The sequence below is a fragment of the Astyanax mexicanus genome, chromosome 1 (genome assembly GCF_023375975.1).
Source record: "Astyanax mexicanus isolate ESR-SI-001 chromosome 1, AstMex3_surface, whole genome shotgun sequence".
Lineage (NCBI taxonomy): Eukaryota > Metazoa > Chordata > Actinopteri > Characiformes > Acestrorhamphidae > Astyanax > Astyanax mexicanus.
In genome coordinates, this window is record NC_064408.1 from 114,853,416 (window position 1) to 114,877,408 (window position 23,993).

The 23,993-nt window shown below is 39.3% G+C and overlaps 1 protein-coding gene across 10 annotated transcripts in view; it reads left to right on the top strand.

Moving 5' to 3' along the window:
* Positions 1-23,993, top strand: part of syngap1b (synaptic Ras GTPase activating protein 1b) — a 234,155-nt gene that overhangs the window by 140,667 nt on the left and 69,495 nt on the right. For all 10 annotated transcript variants that reach the window (XM_049464812.1, XM_049464794.1, XM_049464813.1 and 7 more), the window contains one exon: positions 18,802-18,896. In XM_049464812.1, the coding sequence (XP_049320769.1) occupies positions 18,802-18,896 (95 nt within the window). The remainder of the gene's footprint in view (positions 1-18,801; positions 18,897-23,993) is intronic.

The window sequence follows — 23,993 nt, forward strand, 5'->3', positions numbered from 1 at the left end:
ACTCATCCAAAAGTTTTGGATAGAGCACCATCATTCTAGAGAACACAGTTCTACTTCTCCACAGCTCAATTCTGGGGAATTTATACCCATGTAGACCGTGCCTGGAATTAAGCATGGTGCCATTAGTTCAAGTGTATTTGTTCTGTTTCAAAGAGTCATATTGTATTGGCAATACTTCTCCACAGGAACTAGACAAGATATACAACTCTGGAAAAATACCACTTAAAAATGATGACTTTTTGTAAAAGTTGGAAAAGTTGTTTATGAACTATTCACTGATTAGTTGGTTTCTGTCACTGCAGCGGCTCACTGGAGCCATATCTGAGCATACATAGCTTGGCATTGTACTTTTTAACACTCTAAGAAGAGCTTAATAAAAACAATTCATTGATAGTGTTGCTATACTCTGTGTTTTCTCTCTCTGACCTCTCTACAAATTTTAACAAACGTTCAACCAGGACCATTAGACAGAATTAATATTACTGTCGATGAAGTTAGGAAAATATTTCAAAACACTAATACTAGGAAAGCAGAGGGGCCAGACCAGTTTAGTCCTTTTATACTGAAAAACTTTGCAGCAGAGCTGGCACCAGCTTGGCAACCAGTGTTTCAATTGTCAATCGACACACACACAGTTCCAACAGTATGGAAAACTTCATATATAAAACCATTGCCTAAAACTCAAAATCCAAAAGAACATAAAGATTATAGACCTATAGCCCTAACTTCAGTAATTATGAAAGCTCTAGAGAGACTCCTGTTAAAATATCTTCAAATAACTTTGTCCAATGGCAAACTGGATTCATTTCAGTTCGCATATAAAACAGGTTGTGGCACAGAAGATGCTGTTGCCACATTAGTTCATATTATCACTAAACATCTAGATAAACCTCACAATTATGTAAGAGCTCTCTTTCTAGATTATTCATCTGCCTTTAATACAATACAACCCAATATTTTACTCTCAAAAATGTACCATCTGAGAGTGAACCCCTATCTGATTCACTGGTATGCCTCTTTCCTTACAAACAGAGTCCAGCTTGTTAAAGTGAATAAGACCCTTTCTTCTGCTATATTGACCAATGTTGGTGCACCTCAGGGCTGTGTGAGTTCTGCTTTGCTTTTTACTTTATATACAGACGACTGTCGTTTAACCACAAAAAATCAATATGTTATTAAATATTCGGATGATACTGTTTTGCTTACTTTACTAACCGACTCAGACGGCTCTGACCTGCACCAACAAGGGGTTAATAAAATTGCTATATGGAGCAAAAACAACGCTCTGGAAATAAACACAAAAAAAACAGAAGAAATTGTGTTTAGTTTAAAATCTTTAATTATAAACCCCACCATTGTTAATAATGAAATAATCAAACAGGTGCAGTCATATAAATATCTTGGTGTAATGATTGATGCCACCTTATCATGGAAGCAGCATATGGACTATATTTGTAAAAAAACTAAACAAAGAATTTATTTTCTTCGTCGTCTCCGATCTTTTGGAGCTACTCGGCAGATACTCCTACTGTTCTATACTGCTGTTATTTTGAGTGTTCTGCAGTACTGTAATGCTGTGTGGTACAATTGCTTGTCCTTATCTGAAAAGTCTGGACTGAAACGCTTGATCAAAGTTTGCTCAAAAATTGTGGGTCAGTGTTTAGAAGGTCAGTATGAGACCGCTTATCATAACAACACAATGCGGTTAGCTAAAAACATTCTTTCTGATGCTAATCATGTTCTGAACAGCGAATATGTACTTCTCCCATCGGGACGACGATACAGTGTTCCGCGGTTTAATAAAGTCAGACTGAAGCACTCTTTCGTGCACCAGTCAATCCTTAAATTGAACCGGGAGCCTAATCTATAATCATACAAGATCTTTATGAAGCGAGATGATGCGAGCGAACTATGTATTTAATGTACCCCCTTTTCTTTTTTTTTTTTTCCCCTTTTATAATGGTTGTTTGTGCCCTTATATGTTGTGTTGTTAATGTATGATGTTGTAACGGAGCTACTGTTTTTATGCAAAACAAATTTCAGATCATGGATCTGACAATAAAGTATTATCTAATCTAATCTAATCTAATACATGGTGTGTGGATTAGCTGGATTAGCTTTTAGCCTAGTACCAACCTAGCACTCATTCATCCCTCTGGATTTAGCTTGTATGCCTCTTTTATCTCGTTCCCTTCTGATGTGTGTTTATTTTTAGGTTTTTGGTTCAAGAGAATGGGCATTTGCAGAGAAAACAAGGCTAAAGCCAGTAAGCTAGCATTAGCTTTTAGTCTAGGATACCTTCATATACCTTCTTCTTTCCTCATCTTAAGCTTTGTTACACAGTAAGTTTGATCTCCTTTTCAGAAAAAAAGTAAGTGTATGACAACTGGATTCTGAAACATTTTGAATTTCACTGACTAGCAGAGTCTAGAGGAGAAGTGCTGCTCTCTAGTATCAACAACACCATATTCTCCTGGTATTCTTGATGTAAATGTGGCTTTAATCAGTCAATACTGTGATGTAACAGTTTTGTTTTTATTTGTTATATTATTCTTTCCATTTAGTAAACTCTCTTTATTCAACTATATGAGGTGAAATATAGTTTTGCATTATAATACTGTAGACTTTTCTGGTTTTGTCTGAATTTTCAAGAAGCATAACATCATCTCACTTAGACTTGTGCGTAGGCAAGTGCACATCACATCAAGGAGACACTTTTCATCATGTTTTTATCCAGCCGAGCTGCAGTAAGTTCAGAGCCTGTGTCCTTAGTGATGAACTATCCTATTAATCAAGAGAGATGCAAAAGATTAGACACAGGCAGGAAGACAATCAACTGCCGTCGCTTCACTTTGCAGCGTATTTATCAAAGTCAGTTACGTTAATGACTGATGGCGCAATGTCATCATTATTATGGGCTATAATGATGCTCTCATTTTACTATACAGTGGATTAGATTTCCTGTAAAGATAGAACCCCATAAAGCTCTAAGAACACTGTTGTACTAATTGATCTGAAAGGATTTCAAGATGAATTTGAACAGCAACTGGTAGCTGCAATATTGGAGGTGCAACATGTTTGCAGTTGTCTAAAAGTAACCATGATTGAAAGAGGAGGTAATTGGCAGTTGTGAGGAGGAACTGCATTGGATGGGTGGGACTGGATGTGGAAACAGCTGTGTTTGTCCAACCCAAAAATAATCAAATTACTGTAGATGGGAGGCAGTATAAATGAGTCCCTCCCCTTAGGAAATGATCCAATCAGTTTGTTGTTGATGAGGGCTGACTTAAAGGGGGAAGTCCCTGCCCACATGTGAATTCCAGTTTCCAGTATTTTGATTTCCTCCTATCCAAAAAGATTAGAGCGGGACTGGAAATAACCAGCAGTGTTTAGAGTTATTTTTAGTTTTCTTCTTCCCAATTCACCCACCCGTAATGCCAGTAGCATCACAGTTCTTATACATCAGCTCACAGACGCCTTGTGCTGATCGACATCACCCTTTGGAGTGATAAAGGGAAAGAGCGCCATCTACCCACCCAGAGAGAGTAAGACCAATTGTGCTCTCTCGGGGCTCCGGCAGCTGATGGCAAGCTGCATGAGACCGGGATTCAAACCAGTGATCTCCCGATCATAGTGGCAGCGCTTTAGACCACTGGACCACTCGACGCCCTATCAACAGTGTTAAAAGATGAGGGACCACTTACAAATGATGAGTTTCTTTGATTTTACCAAATTGAAAACCACTGGAATAAAATTAAGAGGAAGATGGATGATCACAAGCCATCAAACCAAACTGAACTGCTTGAATTTTTGCACCAGTAGTGGCATAAAGTTATGCAAAAGCAGTGTTTAAGACTGGTGGAGGAGAACATGCGAAGATTCATGAAAACTGTGATTAAAAACCAGGGTTATTCCACCAAATACAAAACTTTATGAATATGAACTTGTTTTCTTTGCATTATCTGAGGTCTGAAAGCTCTGCATCTTTTTTGTTATTTCTGCCATTTCTCGTTTTCTGCAAATAAATGCTCTAAATAACAATATTTCTATTAGGAATTTTGGAGAAATGTTGTCTGTAGTTTATAGAATAAAACAACAATGTTCATTTTACTCCAACATAAACCTATAAATCAGCAAAACAATCAAAAACTGATTCAGAAACTGAAGTGGTCTCTTCATTTTTTCCAGAGCTGTATGAATATTTCTATATTGACTTAGATTAGATAACCTTTGTACTTCATACCATGTTCCAAACTACATACTGCTGTACCTAGTAGTAAATAAGTAATAAAAGAAAATAGGTCACCACTGTTAGACGTTCTTCCTGTAGTGTGGTGTGTGGTGTTCCAACATGTATTGTGTGGGACGCAGCCTTGCTCACTGTCTAACATTAGTGTTAATCTTGTCTCAGTTTTGTAGAACTCAAATGTTCTCAGTTTTAACCTTGTTTTATCGTAATGCCATCAAATATACATCACAGGACACAACATTACTGAGTTATTCCTTTTTTTTTTTTAATTCATACCATGTTTTATATCCTTAGCAGCAGTGGAGTCAGTCAGTTTGCTACATTGTATATATTTGGTCCGCTTATTTTTGTTTTCACACTGCAGTTTAGGGAGCGCACCAAAGACCATTGTGTGAAAGACCTAAGACCAAAGACCTACATCCTTTCATCCTCACTTACGTATCGATGCGTTTTCCTTAACTTGACGCTGATTGGTTTTAGAAGGACATGCGTCTGATGTTGGCATGTTGACAATTCAGCGGGTGGTTCATTCGGCGGGAAGCCTTTCCAGGATAAGGATAAAATAAATGAACAGATTCATTTCGTCTTCATAGTAGTGCTGCTATTGTGGTTTTAATACCAGTAGCAGCAACTTCAGGCACACGTTAGTTCAAAGTCTCTAGGTTAGTTCAAATTCGCCAAACCAACGTGCTTGTCCTGAAGCAACTGTACCGCCGCCAACAGATAAGGAGGAAAAAATGGTTATTTTACTTTATCTGCTGCCGTTGCTGAGGAACGCCTGCTCAGCTTCCTGTAATTGGTCCGAAAGTTGGAACCATCTAGAAAAGCGTTTTCACACTGCAGGCGAACCGAACCATGGTTCAGAAGATTCGGACCGAGACCACCTCTCTTGGTCGGACCAAAATCTGGTCCTTTGGTCCGGTCCGTGGTTCGCGGCCTCTTTCACACCTTACTTTGGTTCGGACCAAACTGAAAAGTCAGAAAGTCCAGACCAAGCAAATGTGTGCCCCAATGTTAAATGTACTACTTCGCTTGTGTTGCAAGACACAGTATAACACTGTTAAATGAAGTAGCAAAGGGACGTGCCATTACTTTACGCTTATGTATGATACATCCTATAACTATAAACCATGTTGGATTTAGACGGAAGTACTACATGCAAGACTTTGTTTATTACATTACATTACATTTAGCGGACACTTTTATCCAAAGCATATTACAAATAATGATGCACATTTAGCAATAGAGGACATAAAAGTGCAAGGGAAAAATAACATTTAGGCAGGGCCTAAAGGAGGCAAAGGAGAATAGTATAATGGGATAGAGGAGTAAAGGAGGGAAAGAAGGAGTTAGTGTGTTAGAGGTGTTAGGAGAGTAAGTGCTCTTTGAAGAGCTCTGTCTTCAGGAGTTTATTAAAGTCACTCTCTAGTCACTCACGGTCTTCAAACGTCGACTGAAGACACATCTTTTCAAAGAGTTCCTAAACTAATAAAAAAAAAAAAAAAAAAAAAAAAAGGTTCCTAGGGTTCTTAACATGATTAAGCTCTATGTATCTCTTGATCCTAGTCTACAAACTAGCTTTGGATATCTTAAGTAACTTTGAAGCACTGTTGTAAGTCGCTCTGGATAAGGGCGTCTGCTAAATACCATAAATGTAAATGTAAATGTAAATTAAAGGTAATGATGGACTTTCCTGCTTTAGTTTTATATCTATAGTCTATATGGTCTGATTACTTTCATTTAGAAACGTCTTTGGCCGAATCTCATTTCACCCCTTGGCCCTACCTCTTACCCCTACCCCTTGTTTTCAAGTGTTACCCTTCCTTTGGAACAGAGTTAGAAGTGGAAGGGGTAAAATCCTCCCCCTAAGAATTGGGATATCCTTCAAGCACCCGATACGTCAGCAGGTGCGCTAAAGTTCAGTAACCTAGCTGCTGCTGCTAGTTAACTAGTTAACTTTAGGGTTTATTGTATATCTTCAGAAAGGGGTGAGATGGTGCAGAAAATAATTATTATTGTCCATTCCTTAGTTCCCCTGTGATGGGGAGCTGAAATTAGCCTTAATTATCTTTTATTTTATTTTATTTTTTTGTTTCCACCTTAAATGCTCCAGCCCCTGCCGTCTTTTACACCATTTAAGGTGGAACGGGAAAGTTAGCTAGCTACTGAGACAAACTACTAGCGATCTTTTTAATGCTTGTTATGAAGAATTTATCCATAAAACATTTAAACTACACATTAAACTCTGGTAATATAGTGCTAATTGTCATTTTAACAAGGAAAACATTTACATTTATGGGTTTCTTTGGTCACTTGTTCTGGCATCTTATCAGTGATTCTCATATCCCTCAGTTTGAAGTGTGCATCTTAGAAATCTCTGTTTGAAGGGCTAACAAGCCCCATTCCTTCCCCTAACCTACCTCTCCAGCCTAACAAGAATCGGGACACCCCTTCCCCTCGGCGTTTACACGCAAAACAGAGGGGTAGCAGTAAGTGGTGAAATGGGATTGGGCCCTAACATCTATAAATAGCACAAGCTACCACAATTCAGCAAGCCTCTTAGGGCTCTTTTAAAGCTTCTGTTGCAAGCTTGTCCTTTGCTACAGTTACAAACAGATATTTATCAAATATCAAATCAAAGTATTTATCAAATTAAATCAAATTCTGCCTTGTCCAGTAAGGAGCCAGTTGAGTTGCTGTGGATCTAGCCGTTAACATTGCATTGCACTGTGAGCACTACTTCAATCCTGTCTATCCTGCCTGACACTTTAGTGGGTGTGCCTTTAAGGATAGCCTGGATCATTGTTGATTACCTATTGTGTCTCACCTAAGGTAAAAATATTGGAAAAATGTCTTGCAATATATTAGATTATTACAATAAATAATGAGATATTTGAATGGGAAAGAGGAGAGTAAACAATTCCCAAAGCTTATTTACACTCTATAATGGAAAGGGTGTGTATAGGGATAGAGATAAAACAAGTAGTTCAATATTCTGGGTATGGATTTATTAAACAGAATAAAAGTATTTATTTTTTCCTGCATTGTAAATAAATACTGAAGTCATCCAGACTATGAAGGAACACTTTACATCTGGGGTTAAGCTGTTAACTTTTATGAACTCTTATGAAATTATCCTGTATAACAGAGGTAACTCTTGCTCCTGCATTTCTGGGACGGCCCTGATGAGAGCCAGTTCCATCATAATGTTTTTGATGGTCTTTGCGGTGACTGCACTTGAGGATACCTTAAAAGTTCTTGAAATGTTTCAGATTGACTGATCTTCATTTCTTAAAATATGTTTTTTTCTTTACTTAGTTGAGAAGTTCTTGCTTTTCATTATATGTATTAGATCATTACTCAAATAGGGCTATTCACTGTATACCACTTCTACGTTCACAACTTTACAACTGATGTTCTCAAACACATTAAGAGTCGAGAAATTCAAGTAATTAACTCTTGACTAGTTCAGCACAGCTGTTAACTGAAAGCCCGAATTCCAGGTGACTCTATGCCAGGTTCTTGTCTTGTTCCGTGTCTCTCCTGTCTGACTGTGTTTTTTCTTCCCTCCTGTTTGTTTTTATATACCTTCCTCTCTGTGCTCTCCTTGCCTCCAACCATGTTTTCAGTACTCCCAACTGTGTTGATTTGTAGCTCCACCCCCTTATTACCTGTCCCCAGGTGTTACCTGTTTCCTGTTCCTTCAAAGTGTATTTATACTCCAGCGTTTCCTGTTTTCTCAGTCTTCTCAGTCTATAGTTTTCTTCATGTTTCTTGTTGTTTTTGTTTTAGTTTCGGTTTATTGTTTGTTTGTTTTCTTGTTAATAATTTCGTCTGCACTCTGCATCCTCTCCCTGCTCCTGCATTCCTGACACTCTAGAGATAATCTAGCCAAGATGTGAAAAGCTGTCATATAAGCAAGAGGTGCTATTTTGAAGAATCTTAAATATAAAACCTATTTTGTTTTTATTCTGGCACATTTTTTTACTAAATAATTTTTACTAAATGTTTTTCTTTTGTTCATATTTTGTATGACTTTGGTATTAATTTACAATGTAGAAAATTGTAAAGTATATACTGTATATATATATATATGCAGTACCAGAAAAAATTGTAGTTTTTGGCTCCGTAATGCACAAGAAAATGATTTTTCATATTTCTCTGGATGCTGAGCTTGTGCAGATCTTCACATTGAAGGGAACATATTCTCCACTATCATTACAATATTGTCACTCCTCATACAGCTTATCCAGCAATCTGATTGGCTCTTTTTCTCTTTTATGAATTCCCATTCATATTTCCCACAACCACTGACCAATCTCCTCATTTATAGCGTCTCTGTTCTCATACAGTGTTATGAGTTCTTCGAGGGCCAGTTCAGCCGTACTGATTAGGGACAGGTATATTGTGCAGGCTCAGTTGACTCAAGCACAGATGACTTTGAATCACCACTCAGAGACATTGGTGCGTTTAGTCTGCTGTTCATCAAGTTGAAGGCCATCATTCTGGTCATAAAGGTTTAGACCAGTGCTCTCCAGCGGCTCTGAGCTCACAGAGAGAGAGCGAGCGCTCCCGATGCAGCCACGCCGTGTCATAAGCTCATCTAAGCAGGTCATCAATCAGCTAAGCCTGAGGACTGGGCTGGCTCAAGCCCACTTTAACACCCAATTTAGAGAGAGCAGCAATGATTCTATGCCACAGAAATTGATTCGGTGTCTGTGTGCAGCGCAGATGGATTCTGATCCTCAACATCTTTGCTATCAATCCTGCATCTCTGTGGGTCTGTGGAGCTCGTGAAAATTGTGGGAATTGGCAGAGAGCTCGTTCGCTCTCACTATTGTTCTTGGATGTTCTTCTTCTTATTGTTATTATACTTAAATTAACACAAAATGCAATTTCTGGGATATTGACTATGTTTCGACTCTGATTTGAGTTGAGTTATATTGATGACACATTGGCTTCTATGCAGCTTTTGGTCACATTTTTCAAGCTACAAACATGGCAAATTTGGCACATTTGTAGAGTTGGTAGCTCCAGTTAACCCTCCTGTTATGTTACGGGTCAAATTGATGCGTCTTAGAGTTTAAAGATAAAAAAACATAGTTAAAAGTATTTTTTTTTCAGAATGAAACAAACAAAATATTAGTAGAATCAACATTTAATATGAAAATGGTTCATGTCAAATATTTGCAACCACCCCCTGCAAAAACTAAACTGAAACAAAGTTGCAATGTTATGTTTCAATATTATGCAAAACTGCTGTTTTATATGTTTGATTTTCAAAAGTAATAAAGTGTAAAATAAAGGGAAACATTAAAAAAAAGTTTGAACATGTATTTTTTTTTATAAAAAAACGAGTGAATTATCCTAATTGAACCACTACCTGTTGGAGGTAAGGAACACCATACTGCACTAAATATTAATTGTATTGATAATAATTAGCAGTGGAGTAAGTAATGAAATATTCACACTGCTTGTTAAAATTGTTTTCAGATATCTTTTGAATACTTTAACGTGCGACGGGTCAATATGACCTGGGAACACCACTGCTGGTTCTGACAACTCAACGTAATAGGAGGGTTAATGGTTTATGTTTTTTGGTCCAATAAATTTGACATGTTTCATCAAATCATCACACATTTTTCTCTATAGAAATGAATGGCGGAAAATATTCAATATTCACTTTCCCACTCGACAGATGAGAATCCTCTGTATATGGAGTAGATTTTGGACCAACCATATTTTTGGCCAAAATTTGGGCTACCCACATTTAACCAATTGTTTTTGGATACCAATATTTAGACTATAGTATTATAAAGGCATAAACATGACAACACCTTAGAAACCAGCATAGAAACACACTAGCTCTACTTTAGCACCACTTATCTACCAACACCTTAGCAACCACTTAGCAAGATCTTTACAAACAAGCCCTATACCACTGCAACACCATCACAACCACCTAGCAACGTTTTAGCAACTAACAGCTACAAGCAGCTTATGTAGCTTATAGCTCTTCAACACATTATTAGCTGCTAAGTAACACCTTAGCAATCCGTGTCATACCAACCATTATATACCATATAAACACCTAATCAACCAAAACCTATACCATGGCAAATTTTAAAATTAATTTAGCAACCAACTGCAATATAATAGCAACTCCTTAGCAAACAATAACAATACCATAGCAACAAGAACTATACCATAGCAACCATCACCTTTATCACAGCTGCACTGTCTCTGCACTGGTTGCTATGTTGTTTTTGTTTTATCTCAGAGGCCGTAAAAGATACTGATGTAAACGTCAGAAAGACCAAAATTAACGGATAACTCCCAAGAAAACTCCAGAATTGACCCTTCTCCAACATTGCCAAATGAACTGTTGAAGAAGTGCGTGTTCACAGCTTTTTTTTTTGTGCAGCATTACACAGAGTCAGTGCAACTTCAATGCAGTGAAAACAGAAAACACTGGTGTTCCCCTCCTCCCTTTGTAATATTATGGGCTGGTGATCTACTATGGCAGCAGATAAAAGCTGAAATACAAAGTGGATCTGATGCCTAACACTCCACAAGGCTGATGACACCCAGTGTAAGCTGGTGGGTGAACGTCAGGGCTAGGTAGTTAGCCAGCAGACGAGCGGCAAAGAATTATGGGTGAATCTGTAGCAGGGAGTGCACTGGGGGCAGACTCCTCAGGAGGAAGGCATTCATTAACTGTGGAAACAGGAAACCAAACATGTCTAAATGGGATGTGGGCGAGCAGGGCTTTCCCAGTAGATGAAGATAGCAAGAAATTTTCATTGCCCTGGTGCAGTAGTCGACCTTCTGGGGTTAATTACTGACCTGTACCACAGTGTGTCATGCTGCGATAAATAGTTGTGCTAGACTGATTAGTACTGTAGGGTTCTATAGAGAGTATAGGGTTCTATAGAGAGTGTAGGGTAGTGTAGGAGAGTATAAAATAGTATGGCATTGTATAGGGAGTATGGTGTAGTAGGGAGTAGTATAGGACTATATGGTAGGTAAGCATTGTAGGGTAGAATACTGAATATATGAAGTGTAGTTTATGGTAATTTATGGTAGTATAGTAATATACTGTATAGTAATATAGGGAGTATAGCGTAGTATGGGGACTATGGGTAGTATAAGGAGTGTGGGGTAATATAAGGTAATAAAGAGAGTACAGGGCAGCGAGGATAGTTTAGCAGAGTGTAGGGAGTATATGATAATTTACGGGCATAATAGGGCAGGTATAGGTTAGTATAGTATAGTATAGTAAAAGCTAGTATAGGGAGTACAGGATAGTGTAGGTTAATGTAGGATAGTATAGTTAGTATTGGCAAATATAGGGAGTATGGGGTAGTATAGAGTAGTATAAGATAGTATAGAGGAGTATAGTGAGTACTAGAATGCCTAAAGCTATGATTACATTCATAAGAGATTCCTTACCCTCTATACCCTGCTCCCCTTCTGTGAACCACACTATACATTAGTATAGGTAATATAGGGGCGTAGGATAGGAATTCCATGATAGTATTAGGTAGTGTAGGATAGTATATGTTAGTAAAGGGGAGTATAGGGTATTATAAGGAGCTGAGGGTAGGGGTGTATTAGGTAAGATACGGAGTTTAAGATAGTATTGCACTGATAGTGTAGTGTAGGATGGTATACATTACTATACTGGAGTATAGGGAGCTGAGGGGAGTATAGGGTAGGAAACGGAGTACAAGATAGTATTGGGTAGTATAGGACAGTATACATTTATATAGGGGAGTATGGGGTATTATAGGGAGCTGAGAGTAGTATGGATACTATAGGGGAGTATAGGGTAGGATATGGAGTACAAGATAGTATTGGTAGTATAGGATAGTATACATAAGTATAGATTATTATAGGGAGCTGAGGGTAGGATAAAAAGTACAATGTAGTATTTGGTTCGTATAGAATAGTATACTTTAATATAGGGGAGTATAGGGAGCTGAGGGGAGTATGGGTACTAGAGGGGAATATAGGGTAGGATAGGAAGTACAAGGTAGTATTGGGTAGTATAGGAAAGTGTACATTAGTATAAGGTAGTATGGGAAGCTGAGGGTAGTATGGGTATTATAGGTAAGTATTGGGTAGGATAGAAAGTACCAGATAGTTTTGGGTAGTATAGGAGAGTATACATTACTATACTGGAGTATAGGGAGCTGAGGGGAGTATAGGGTAGGAAACAGAGTACAAGATAGTATTGGGTAGTATAGGATAGTATACTTTAATATAGGGGAGCAAAGGGAGCTAATGGTAGAATGGGTGCTATAGGGTAGTATTATGTAGGATACAGAGTACAAGATAGTATCGGGTAGTATAGGATAGTATACATTACTATACTGGAGTATAGGGAGCTGAGGGGAGTATAGGGTAGGAAACGGAGTACAAGATAGTATTGGGTAGTATAGGATTAGTATACATTTATATAGGGGAGTATGGGGTATTATAGGGAGCTGAGGGTAGTATAGGTACTGGAGTGGAGTATTTTAGTTGCTTTAGTGATTTTTTTTTTATGTAGTTTTAATGCACTTTTTGAACATTTGTTTCCACCCTCTAAAGTTTGACTTTAAAAGCTGCTGACTCATGATGTGCTAATAGAGAAATCAGTAGCTGTGAGTGATCATTAAATGTAGTTGGCTTTAACACAGACTTTAGCCGCGCAGCTTGTTTGACTGTGCCGCTCGTGTATCACTCATTACAATACGCTGGAACAGAAAGCGCTCTGGCTTTTAGGCGCTCTGTTCTGTTTGAGATGGAGAAGAGATGGAAGAGAGCTGCTCACAAAGGGAGTGAAAAAATGTGGAGAGGCCTGTGTGAGAATGGAAGCGCAGGGAGGAAAGAAAAGACCAGCTCACATCAAAAAGCAAGAGAGGTAGAGAGAAAGAGAGGGAGAGGGAGAGAGAGAGGGAGGCTGAGAAGAGGCTGTAGAGGAGAGATGGATAAATACACTATTTGAATTATGTAAAAGAGGTGCGTGGGTGAAAGCGAACAAACTGTGTGTGTGTCTCTGTGTATGTGTGTGTGTGTGTGTGTTCGAGAGAGGCAGAGGGTGGTAGAGGGAGTCAGAGAGAGACAGAGCTAGGGAGAATGAGGTGTGGAGAGAGAGAGAGAACGGAGGGAAAAGATGGAGGTTAAGAGAGAGAAAGAGAGAGAGAGAGAGCTGGAGAGACAGCAGGTATTTACAGTCTGATTTATGTAAGAGTTAGCATTGATCCGCCAGGCAGAAAAGAATGGAGTAAGAAAAGCACAACGCCGGTGGGTCGCTTCTCTCCGCTCTCGTGTTCCAGCCCGGTGGACGAGGCGACCCTGCTGCTGGAACTCGCCAAACCCCAGACGCCTCCACATTCATTACACTGCCCATTCATTTGTTTCCCTTGCTCTGGACCTAATGGTTTTAATGCATGCTCCTGAGTAACGAGCACATCCCAGCATCCACATCCATCACTAATACAGCACGCAGCATACAGACCCGCCTCTGGAAGCAGGCGCTAACTCAAGGACGCCGGACAGCGAGTGCTGTGTTGGCCAGCTCGGCCTCTCGCGACTGCAGTCGGCCGGCTTTGTTTCTCGTCTGGGATTCAGAGTGTCTGAACACGTCTCTCTTTGGTTTGTCTGTCCTTCGTTGGTCGCTGTTTAATGCACTTGTGAATTATGTATCAATTTTACCTTCCTTTACCAAATTACAGCTTAGTATTCACAATCGAAAAAAACACTGTGACTCTGGAGTACATAAACATCATGAACCTGTTTGCGACAATCATGGGCTAGAGGTGTATGAAGTAGTGGAGCACGATATTGGAAAAATTTTACATTGCATATGCTCTTTTTTCAATTACATACAGTAATAAATCACCAGTCTCGCATCCGGACCGACCAAGAGCTGAGTCAGCGCAGAGCACTCAAAACCCGAGAAAAACAGCAAAACAACAGTAATCTGCCCTTTAATCAGGCATTTAAATGGCTTTTTAAAAGATACATAAGAGTGTTTTCCTGGGATTAAAAGAGTAAATTCAGCTGTAACTGGAAATATCTGCACTGCAACACCGGCTGGACTGAGGTGCACAGCTTTCCACACATGCGTTTACAAGCACGTGCCCAACCATATGGATGGAGGCCATGCGATTACCTCGTGTTTTACGCTTCTCAGGCAGCAGCACCCTGTCACTCACACAGACACAGAGACAGCACTGGGTATCTACTTATTGTGTCAATAATCAAAACATTGCAACATGAAGTGTCGATTTAATTGTCTTAAGTGACATCGCACGTCCTGCTTTTTTATACGATATATCGTGCAGCCCTAGTATAAAGGCTCTCAGCATTGAGCATCCTGACCTCAAATACTCATAGCAATGCTGTAAAACCTAGTGGAACAGGATTATTTTGTGGGGCTCACATGGGTGGAATGTGGGCTAGATGGTCTCTAAGGGTGTTTGTACTGGTGTCATTAAGGTAATGATATATATCAGTATTGGTGCCGATACTGGCATGTACAGTATCCACATTGCAAACAGAGGGCAACAATACTGTAAATTAGTTAGTAACTTTTCAAATGTGGCCGGGGTCAAAGCCAACCACTGGGAAGTCAGTGGGACCAAACTGGAGGCAGGTCTTCTCAAAGGGGAGGTCTTATTAAGACAGGTGGAAGGTGCAGATTCCACTCTATAAACTTTCATTTCATTTAATTATATCTTATTTTGGATACAAAACACTGTGTCTACTGTAATAAAACCTATACAAAATGAAAGACAAATATAGTACACTATAAATATTGTAGATTAAATAGTAAGAGTTTGTATTGGAATCAGTACTTGGTATAGAGAGATGTTAAACAATCTGGCATCGGAAAAAAATGTTATTTGTGCACCCATAGATTATACACATGTTGTTCCTGGGACATATTGGTTCCTGGCTTTTTTAGGCCCATGCCTGGGTTATACAGTTTCCTGTGCCATCAGTAACCCTGATAGAGCCAATGTTAAACCACTCCAGTTCCCAAAACAGACATCTGTAAATGAGTCCAACATGGAGTCCATGGACAAAACATTGTGGTGCCTAATTGGGCTGCCCATATAGGGCCCATATGAGCATATTTTCTGTGTTGGAGCTTCAGGGGCTTGGTTGACATCCAATACTATGTGCTTGGAATCTACATTGGAGGCACCCAGCCTTGGTGCTGGAGAAACTTGCTACTGAAACCTCAGCCTTATTATACTATACCTATTACTGATTCTTTATACTTTACCTGACTAGCACAATTCATACATAAGACACACTGTTAACTATTGGAATTTTTTGGGTCATTTTTTCCCCAATTTAGGCTCCAGGTTTTACAGTTTTCTCTCATTCTAATGCACTTGATCCAGATAAAGATCCAGCTCATGATCCCTTGCTGAGATAGATTGGGTGTGTTACAGCCAGACAACACTAAGAAAAACAAGATAGTACCATCTCAGAACCAGGACTGAGAACCACTGGTGTATTAGAGTGGATATTCAAAAGACAAAAGCACAAAGGATTGAAACCTAGTGGTGTCTGCTTTCTAGACATAGTATAGTAGAGGTTGATGGTACACAGGCAGATGTATCTTCTTCCTAGACATAGTATAGACAGGGTTTCTGCCAATATAAGCTCAGTAGAAGCTTTTAGGGCAGTCATGGCCATTGCACCAACATCTGCAGGCCTGTAAGAATGGAGTGACGGCAAGCAGATCAGCATTCAGGGCCGCTTGTTGAGCTTTATGGTTGACTGCAGATTTGACCGTTGGAAACCCTGCGACTGCATTCAAGGAAACCCTCCACTTCACTGCTTTTTCTTCTTAGCCCATCACAGGACACCATAAGTGCTACCTTACTTCTCAGAAGGCAGCGTCTTCACAAAAGACTGGAAATAGATGGCGCACTTCTTTGTGAAACCCTCCCATCCGTGAACACCATTGTACTCCTCAGGGGGAACTATTATGGAAAGTGGCTGGAACTGTAAGGGGACAGAAAGCAGGACCAACCCATTCAGCGTCTGCTGGCTGTGTAACCCAGCACCAACCTGCTGCTGCATCTAGATTTAGAGAAGTCTTATGTAACAGAGGTACAAGACAGGATGTACTGTATGTGCGGTGCTGTGGAACATACAGAGGACAGACTGCAATAAGAAGGGGGTTATGGAACACCTAGGCTTATTTATAAAATCACGTAAGAAGAGAAGCTGGCAGACGAAGAATAAAATCAGATTAATCCATTTTAAAGTGTCAAGAAGCTTTTATTGTCATTACTTCTGAGTACAGGTACACAGTGTGACAAAATTACGTTCCTCCAGAACCATGGTGCAACATGTAAAAGCAACAAGAATAATAGACAAACATGAAGTGCAAAAGTGTAACAATAGTGCAACATAAAACTATAACACTACAATTAATACAATAAATACAAAAGATGCGACAGTTTAGTACAGATCTGCAGTACAGATACGGTACAATAAAATGTGTATAGTGAGGAAAAACGGTGCAAAAAGGCAGCAATATGTAACATACTGTAACATATAGAACGTACATGATCACAGCAGTTACTGAGGTAGAGAGTTTATAGTTTTTTTTGTAGAAAGAAGCAGCAAATATTGCTGATAATGTTAGAGACATGTCAGTCTCTGTGTGCTGAGAGTGTGTTTAGTGTGTGTGTAGAGTGATAAATGGGTTCAGTACAGTCTTTGTGTGTGTGATGAGTGGTGGTGGGTTTTTTTAGTTCAGTTCTTTCTGAGTGTGTTGGGTGTATGGTGATGGTGGGCAGGGGTTCAGCTCTGTCTCTGTGTGTTGAGGAGTCTGACTGCCTGGTGGAAGAAGCTGTTGCAGAGTCTGGTAGTGGAGGCTCTGTGTGTTGAGGAGTCTGACTGCCTGGTGGAAGAAGCTGTTGCAGAGTCTGGTAGTGGAGGCTCTGTGTGTTGAGGAGTCTGATTGCCTGGTGGAAGAAGCTGTTGCAGAGTCTGGTAGTGGAGGCTCTGTGTGTTGAGGAGTCTGATTGCCTGGTGGAAGAAGCTGTTGCAAATCAGTGTTATTTTATCATATCACAGTAACAACAGGGGTACAGTTGAGTAAAAAATGTAGGTGCATAGTCTCTCTTCGCAGTGTAAACACAATACAAAAAATGTATAGGTGTCTAGTGCAATCTTGAAAACACTAGGAATTATTCACTCTTTGGTGAGACATAAGCAAAGTCCAGTTTTTCTTTGAGCAACATTGTGTTTAAACCTTTCAATTCTTTCTCACACAATCCTTTCTTCAATCCTTTTCTCCTAAAAGATTCAGTCACCTGTTGACACCACCTGTTTGTAATCACTTCATTATTTATTTATTAATTTTCACCTCTTACTAGCTCTAAATGTCATCTGTCACAGATCTTAAGACTATTGCAGTTACAAAAATGCAGGAATAGTTGTATATTAATAAACAAAATTAAGTTGACCAGATAAAACATCCACATCTTGGGTTCATACTGTCTGGAATCAAATAAAGGTCAGTTTAGTGAGCACACTAAAAACATAGCTACATGCTGCTGCCATCATCATCTACATGAGCTACATCTTCCTGTACTTCACACTGAATGGTTTGTAAAAGGGTGGACTTTGTATGTTGGTGTTTTACAAATTCAAAGTGAGTGTAACAGATTCTTCTCAGCCTTTCTTTCTTTCTGTTTACAAATAAGAGTTCATCTACAGTTACAATAGATACAACCATCACCAGCATAATCTGTTGTACCCATAGTGCTGCATGACACACCTCTACATGAAGGGAAGTTGGATTTCAGCACATCACCAGTTCTTTTTCTTCTTCTATTGTTTATTGGGTTAAACTTGCTTCCATACGACTGAACCATCTAAAAAGAAGTTTTCACATTGAAAATGAACCAGACCATGGTTCTATAAATTCAAACTGAGATTACATATTTGTTCCAGACCATGGTTTGGGACATCTGCTGTTTTAGTTTGGGACAAGATAAAAGCCTGAATGTGTAAAAGCTACTCAGTCAGTGTGACCTTTTTTTATTAGTTTTGTATTTTCTGAATGTTTGAGACTAAATGCAAAATTAGAAAATTGGATGTAATTTTTTTTTTGTGTAGTTTAGTGTACAAGTAATAAGTTTTCATCCATTTTTCCAGTTTTAGTTTTTTATCTCTTTTTTTCCTCACAATCTTTTTTCTTATTTTCAGATTTTTGGATTATTTGAAAATCAAGAGAAGATAAACTTTAAATTTGTTTTTAAATTGTGCTTAAGAAAGGCTGATATGAAATAGTAAATAATTAAAAAAATGAATGAAAAAAACATTTTATCTTCACTATACTAAAAGAAAAAGTTTTATACCCAATGTTCTGTTTTCTATTTAATTTTGATACAGTCAGAAGATTAATCCCTACTCATATTACTGCTCATTTGGGATATTTGCTGCACTCTGTGTTCATCTCTCTCTCTCTCTCTCTCTCTCTCCCTCTTTTTCTTCTTATCTACCTCTATCTCTCTTTCCCTTCTCAGACCACGCCCGTCTCAGGAGGAAGAGCATTGCCACCGGCAGGCAACCCAGCATGGAGACCCCTCCCATTGCCCCCCCTCAACCCTTCCGACAGTCCGTGAGTACCCCTCCTCCCTCCCGTCCTCGCTCGCTCCCCCCATCCCTCTCTCTCTCCCTCCCTCCCTCTTACTCTCCGCCCGCCCCCCGGCACTCCTGCCGAAACTCTGCGGGCACTCTGCCTCTCTCTCTCCCTCTCTCTCTGCCTCTTTCCTTGTCTCCCTCCGCCGTTTCCTCTTTTACCAAGCCCTACCCCTCTAAAGGTGGTGTCAGTACCCCGCCCCTTTCCCGTTCTCTACCTCTGTCTCCATCTTTCTCTCTAACTCTTCCTCCCTTGCTCCCCCCCTCCTCTCCTGTCCGGCCAGGGGACTGGAAGGTTGCACCTCTGCCCTCGGTCGAGGTATGTCACTCTGAAGCTAGGCCTGGGTCATGAAATGAAACCCATATTAATAAAAGTGTTTATTTATGAGCTATTTCTGATCAGATGATTAAGACTTTCTGAGTTAATTATTAAAGGTGTTGCCTTTTATTTGATGAATATGTTGGTAGAAGATGTAAAATAAGGAGGGACTAAGGCGTAATATAAGGAGCGGACTAAGGTGCAGCAACAGTGATCTGAGGATCTCCGGCTCAAATCCCAGACCACGCTGTTTGCCATCAGCAGCCAGAGTCTGAGAGAGAGAGCACAACTGGCTATGCTCTTTCTGGGAGGGTAGATGGCACTCTTTCCTCACTTTACTGCCAAGGTGATGTTGGTCAGAACAGACGTCTGTTAGCTAATGTATCAGAGCAGGTTAATTGTGCTTTTCTTTGAGTCTGTAGGCTCTAAGAGGCAGTCTAGTGGCAGTTTGAAAGGCAGCGGCGAGGGCTAAAAATGCTCTTACTTCACTCAGTTCTTTAAGCCGTAAAGTCTGTACTGTATTGTAGTGTTTGAATGTTTAGATACAGCTTTTTTACAGCTGAAATGTGAAATAAGATTGATGTAAACTAAAAAGTAAATGAAATCAATAATATTTCCAATTAAGAAATCACTTAAATAGAACCTGTTTGTCAACATGAAGCAGCTAAAAGATCTAAGATCTAAAGAAATTAAAAAACCTATAAAAAAAACAAAGTCATTGATCATCTATCAGTCTGGAATAGATCATAAAGTCATTGGACCACAGTGAGAGCAGTTATTCAGAAATGGAGAAAACCTGGAACACTTCCCAGCAAACCTTCCCAGTTCTTTGGACTGATGTGACAAAAGTGGAGCTTTTTGGAAGGTGTGTTCATCATATTGAATGTAAAACATGGTGGTGGTAGTGTGATGGTCTGGGGCTGCTTTGCTGCTTCAGGGTCTGGATTGCTGTAATTGATGGAAGCAGGAATTCTGCTGTTTACCAGACAACCCTGAAGGAGATCATCCGGCCATCTGTTCGTGACCTCAAGCTCAGGAGTACTTGGGCTCTGCAGCAGAACAATGACCCAAAGCACACAAACACAAAAGTCTAAATCTGAATGGCTTAAAAAAACTAAATTAAGGTTTTGGGGGAGTGGCCTAGTTAAAGTCTGATTGAGATGCTGTGCATGATCTTAAACAGGACAGTTTATTCTGGAAAACCCTCCAATGTGTCTGAATTAAAAGAATTCTGTAAAGAAGAGTGGAACAAAATTCCTCCACAGAGATGTGAAAGACTCATAGCCAGTTATCGGAAAAGCTTTATTGCAGTTGTTGCCGCCATAGGTAGAATAAAAGTTATTAGATTTTAGGGGCGAACACTTTTTCACAAGGTTTTTTTTTTTTTCTTTAATAAATAAAATAATAATTTAAAAAGTGCTTTTTATATTTACTCAGGTCATTTTTGTCTGATATTAAAAAAAAAGATAATTGGAAAAATGTCAGTATAACAAAAAAGCAAAAATGTTTTATTTTTATTATATATATAAATTATTTGTAATTCTGTTTCTGCATGTGACTTTTATAAGGCAGAGACTTATAAGTAATGGTCATTTATGATTTGGAAAGTTTTGATGCTTTAGAAGGTGATGATGTAAGATATTGAGTACATTTGTGCGAGTTAGATATCCTCCAAATAAAGTTTTTTAAACAAGTAATTACCTCTGTTAAGCAGAATGCATAAACAAATCAGAAATGCATTTTTTTGTACAAATCATCGAGCTCTACCTGAAACTGCTAGGAAGCATGTTGTGTGGCCTGCATGCCCTGGCTGTTCCGGGCTCCACCGTGAGATAACCGCCTGCGTGTGGCTCAGAGGTGCCAGACAAATACTCTTAGTCACCCAGGAAGCTAGCATGTTCCCCGGCTTCTGAGCCAAAACCTTACTCAGTCTCTGGAATGTGATGCATTGCTTCATTTTCGCTGGCTGGACTGTGCGTTAGCAATGTGATCTATGGACCCTGCCTCCCATCGCTTGTTCTCTGGGATGTTTTAGTTTTCTTAATGAGGACTTAAAGAATGATGACTGTGATCTGGTTACGGTATGTACCCAAGCCTGAAGATGTACTGTGTGTACACTCATCAACAGAAAAATACTGTCTCCAGAAGGAATTAACTGACAGGAATGACACTTGGGGGATAGTCATGCCGTGACTCTAATAGAGTGACTCAGAGTGGCAGCGGGTCATCTTCAGTATTTGATTAATTGCCTCTTTTATTTAGAAGAAGGCAACCAACAAATCTGTGTATGGAGAAAACGAGGTCAACAATAAGATCAACCATGTCCAGAACTTTAGTGTGATGTTTCGCAGTGAGCTACCACATCATGTGGGAGACTAGGGTTCAATTCCCGATCTGGGTGACTGCTCTACATCAATAAGAGTTCTAACATTACCAGGGTTCCCGAGGATCCTTAAAAAGTTTTAAAATGTATTAAATTAAAATCTGGATTTTAAAAATCTTAAATTTACTGTAAAGTTGCTGTAGGTATTAAATGTTCAGACGGTGCACTTTATGCCGGTCAGAAGGCACAGTGACCCCCTGTAGGCATCTAATTCAGGAGAGGGCTAAGGTCAGCGAAGGCCAACTAACATTAGCATCAAGCCAGCTAAAATGCTAACGTTAGTGGCGAGCTAGCTAACATACTAACATTAGCATCAAGCTAGCTAACATACTAACGTTAGTGGCGAGCTAGCTAACATACTAACATTAGCATCAAGCTAGCTAACATAATAACGTTAGCGGCGAGCTAGCTAACATACTAACGTTAGTGGCGAGCTAGCTAACATACTAGCATTAGCATCGAGCTAGCTAACATACTAACATTAGCATCGAGCTAGCTAACATAATAACGTTAGTGGCGAGCTAGCTAACATACTAGCATTAGCATCGAGCTAGCTAACATACTAACATTAGCATCAAGCTAGCTAACATAATAACGTTAGCGGCGAGCTAGCTAACATACTAACGTTAGTGGCGAGCTAGCTAACATACTAGCATTAGCATCGAGCTAGCTAACATACTAACATTAGCATCGAGCTAGCTAATATACTAACATTAGCATCGAGCCAGCTAACATAATAACGTTAGCGGCGAGCTAGCTAACATACTAACATTAGCATCGAGCTAGCTAACATACTAACGTTAGTGGCAAGCTAGCTAACATACTAACGTTAGTGGCAAGCTAGCTAACATACTAACATTAGCATCGAGCTAGCTAATATACTAACGTTAGCGGCGAGCTAGCTAACATACTAACATTAGCATCGAGCTAGCTAATATACTAACGTTAGCGGCGAGCTAGCTAACATACTAACATTAGCATCGAGCTAGCTAACATAATAATGTTAGCGGCGAGCTAGCTAACATACTAATATTAGCATCGAGCTAGCTAACATACTAATGTTAGCGGCGAGCTAGCTAACATACTAACATTAGCATCGAGCTAGCTAACATACTAACGTTAGCGGCGAGCTAGCTAATATACTAACATTAGCATCGAGCTAGCTAACATACTAACGTTAGCGGCGAGCTAGCTAACATACTAACATTAGCATCGAGCTAGCTAACATACTAACGTTAGCGGCGAGCTAGCTAACATACTAACATTAGCATCGAGCTAGCTAACATACTAACGTTAGCGGCGAGCTAGCTAATATTTTGGTCAAAAGAAGGTCAAAAGAAGTCTTGACTAAGACTATAATAAATAACAGATAATTGTAGGCTGCTTTTTACAGTTGTGGTTCTCAAACATTTCAGTAGGAGAACTGTTTTTTGCATGCCCAGGGAAAACCAAAACCAAAATCTGCACGCTTTACAAAACATTAAGTTTTGATTTCCAATACAATAAACTTTTTTAAGAAAGAAATTGTGACTACATTTTTGGGTCTTAAATTCTATTTATTGAGGTCTTAAAAAGCATTAAATTAGACTTTGAAAATGGTGCAAGAACCCTGATTACGTTGACCCACATCTGTAATAGAAATAACCTTGTAAGTCACTCTTAATAAGAGTGTCAGTCAAGTACCATAATGCTAATGCTTGGTTTACTGGTGTGGCGTGCAATTTTGTACAATGCCAGATCAAGTTTGGTCTTCATTAAATACACTTGTCAGCTAGGGCTGCCACAAACGATTATTTTTATAGTCGACTAATCACCGATTATTTTTTATGATTAGTCGACTAATCGGATCATACGTTAATTGAATATAAAACACAGTTTATCACAATAGAATGCAGCTGCTATTATACAACCAACATTAGATTTCAGCTATATGCTAACTAAAAATAAAAACAATTAAAATCATAGTTCATTAAACCTTTAATGAAATATGCAGCTTGTTGTAACAGACAATTATTTTACTGTTTAGCATAAAGTGTAAACAACTGTGTAAAATAAGGATAAGGCACTGGCATTTATGAAACATCTCAACCGTGAGGTTGTTTGAACTATTATGAAAAAAAAGTATATTAATAAAAAATGCCTCTCTGTCCAGATATTGTGTACATTACCGTACACAGGGCAGCGGTCTGCACAGATCTGATTGGCAGAGGAAAATTACTGAAAACAGAAGCCACTGTCAGAATGAAATCCTTCTCTGTAGTTTATCGGTTTGGGACGGTTTGGGACGGCATTTGTGACAACGTCTGGGTCCGGATCCGGATCGCGGTCCGCCTATTAGTGACCTCTGTTTTAAAGCTATCAAGATGAGTAAGTTA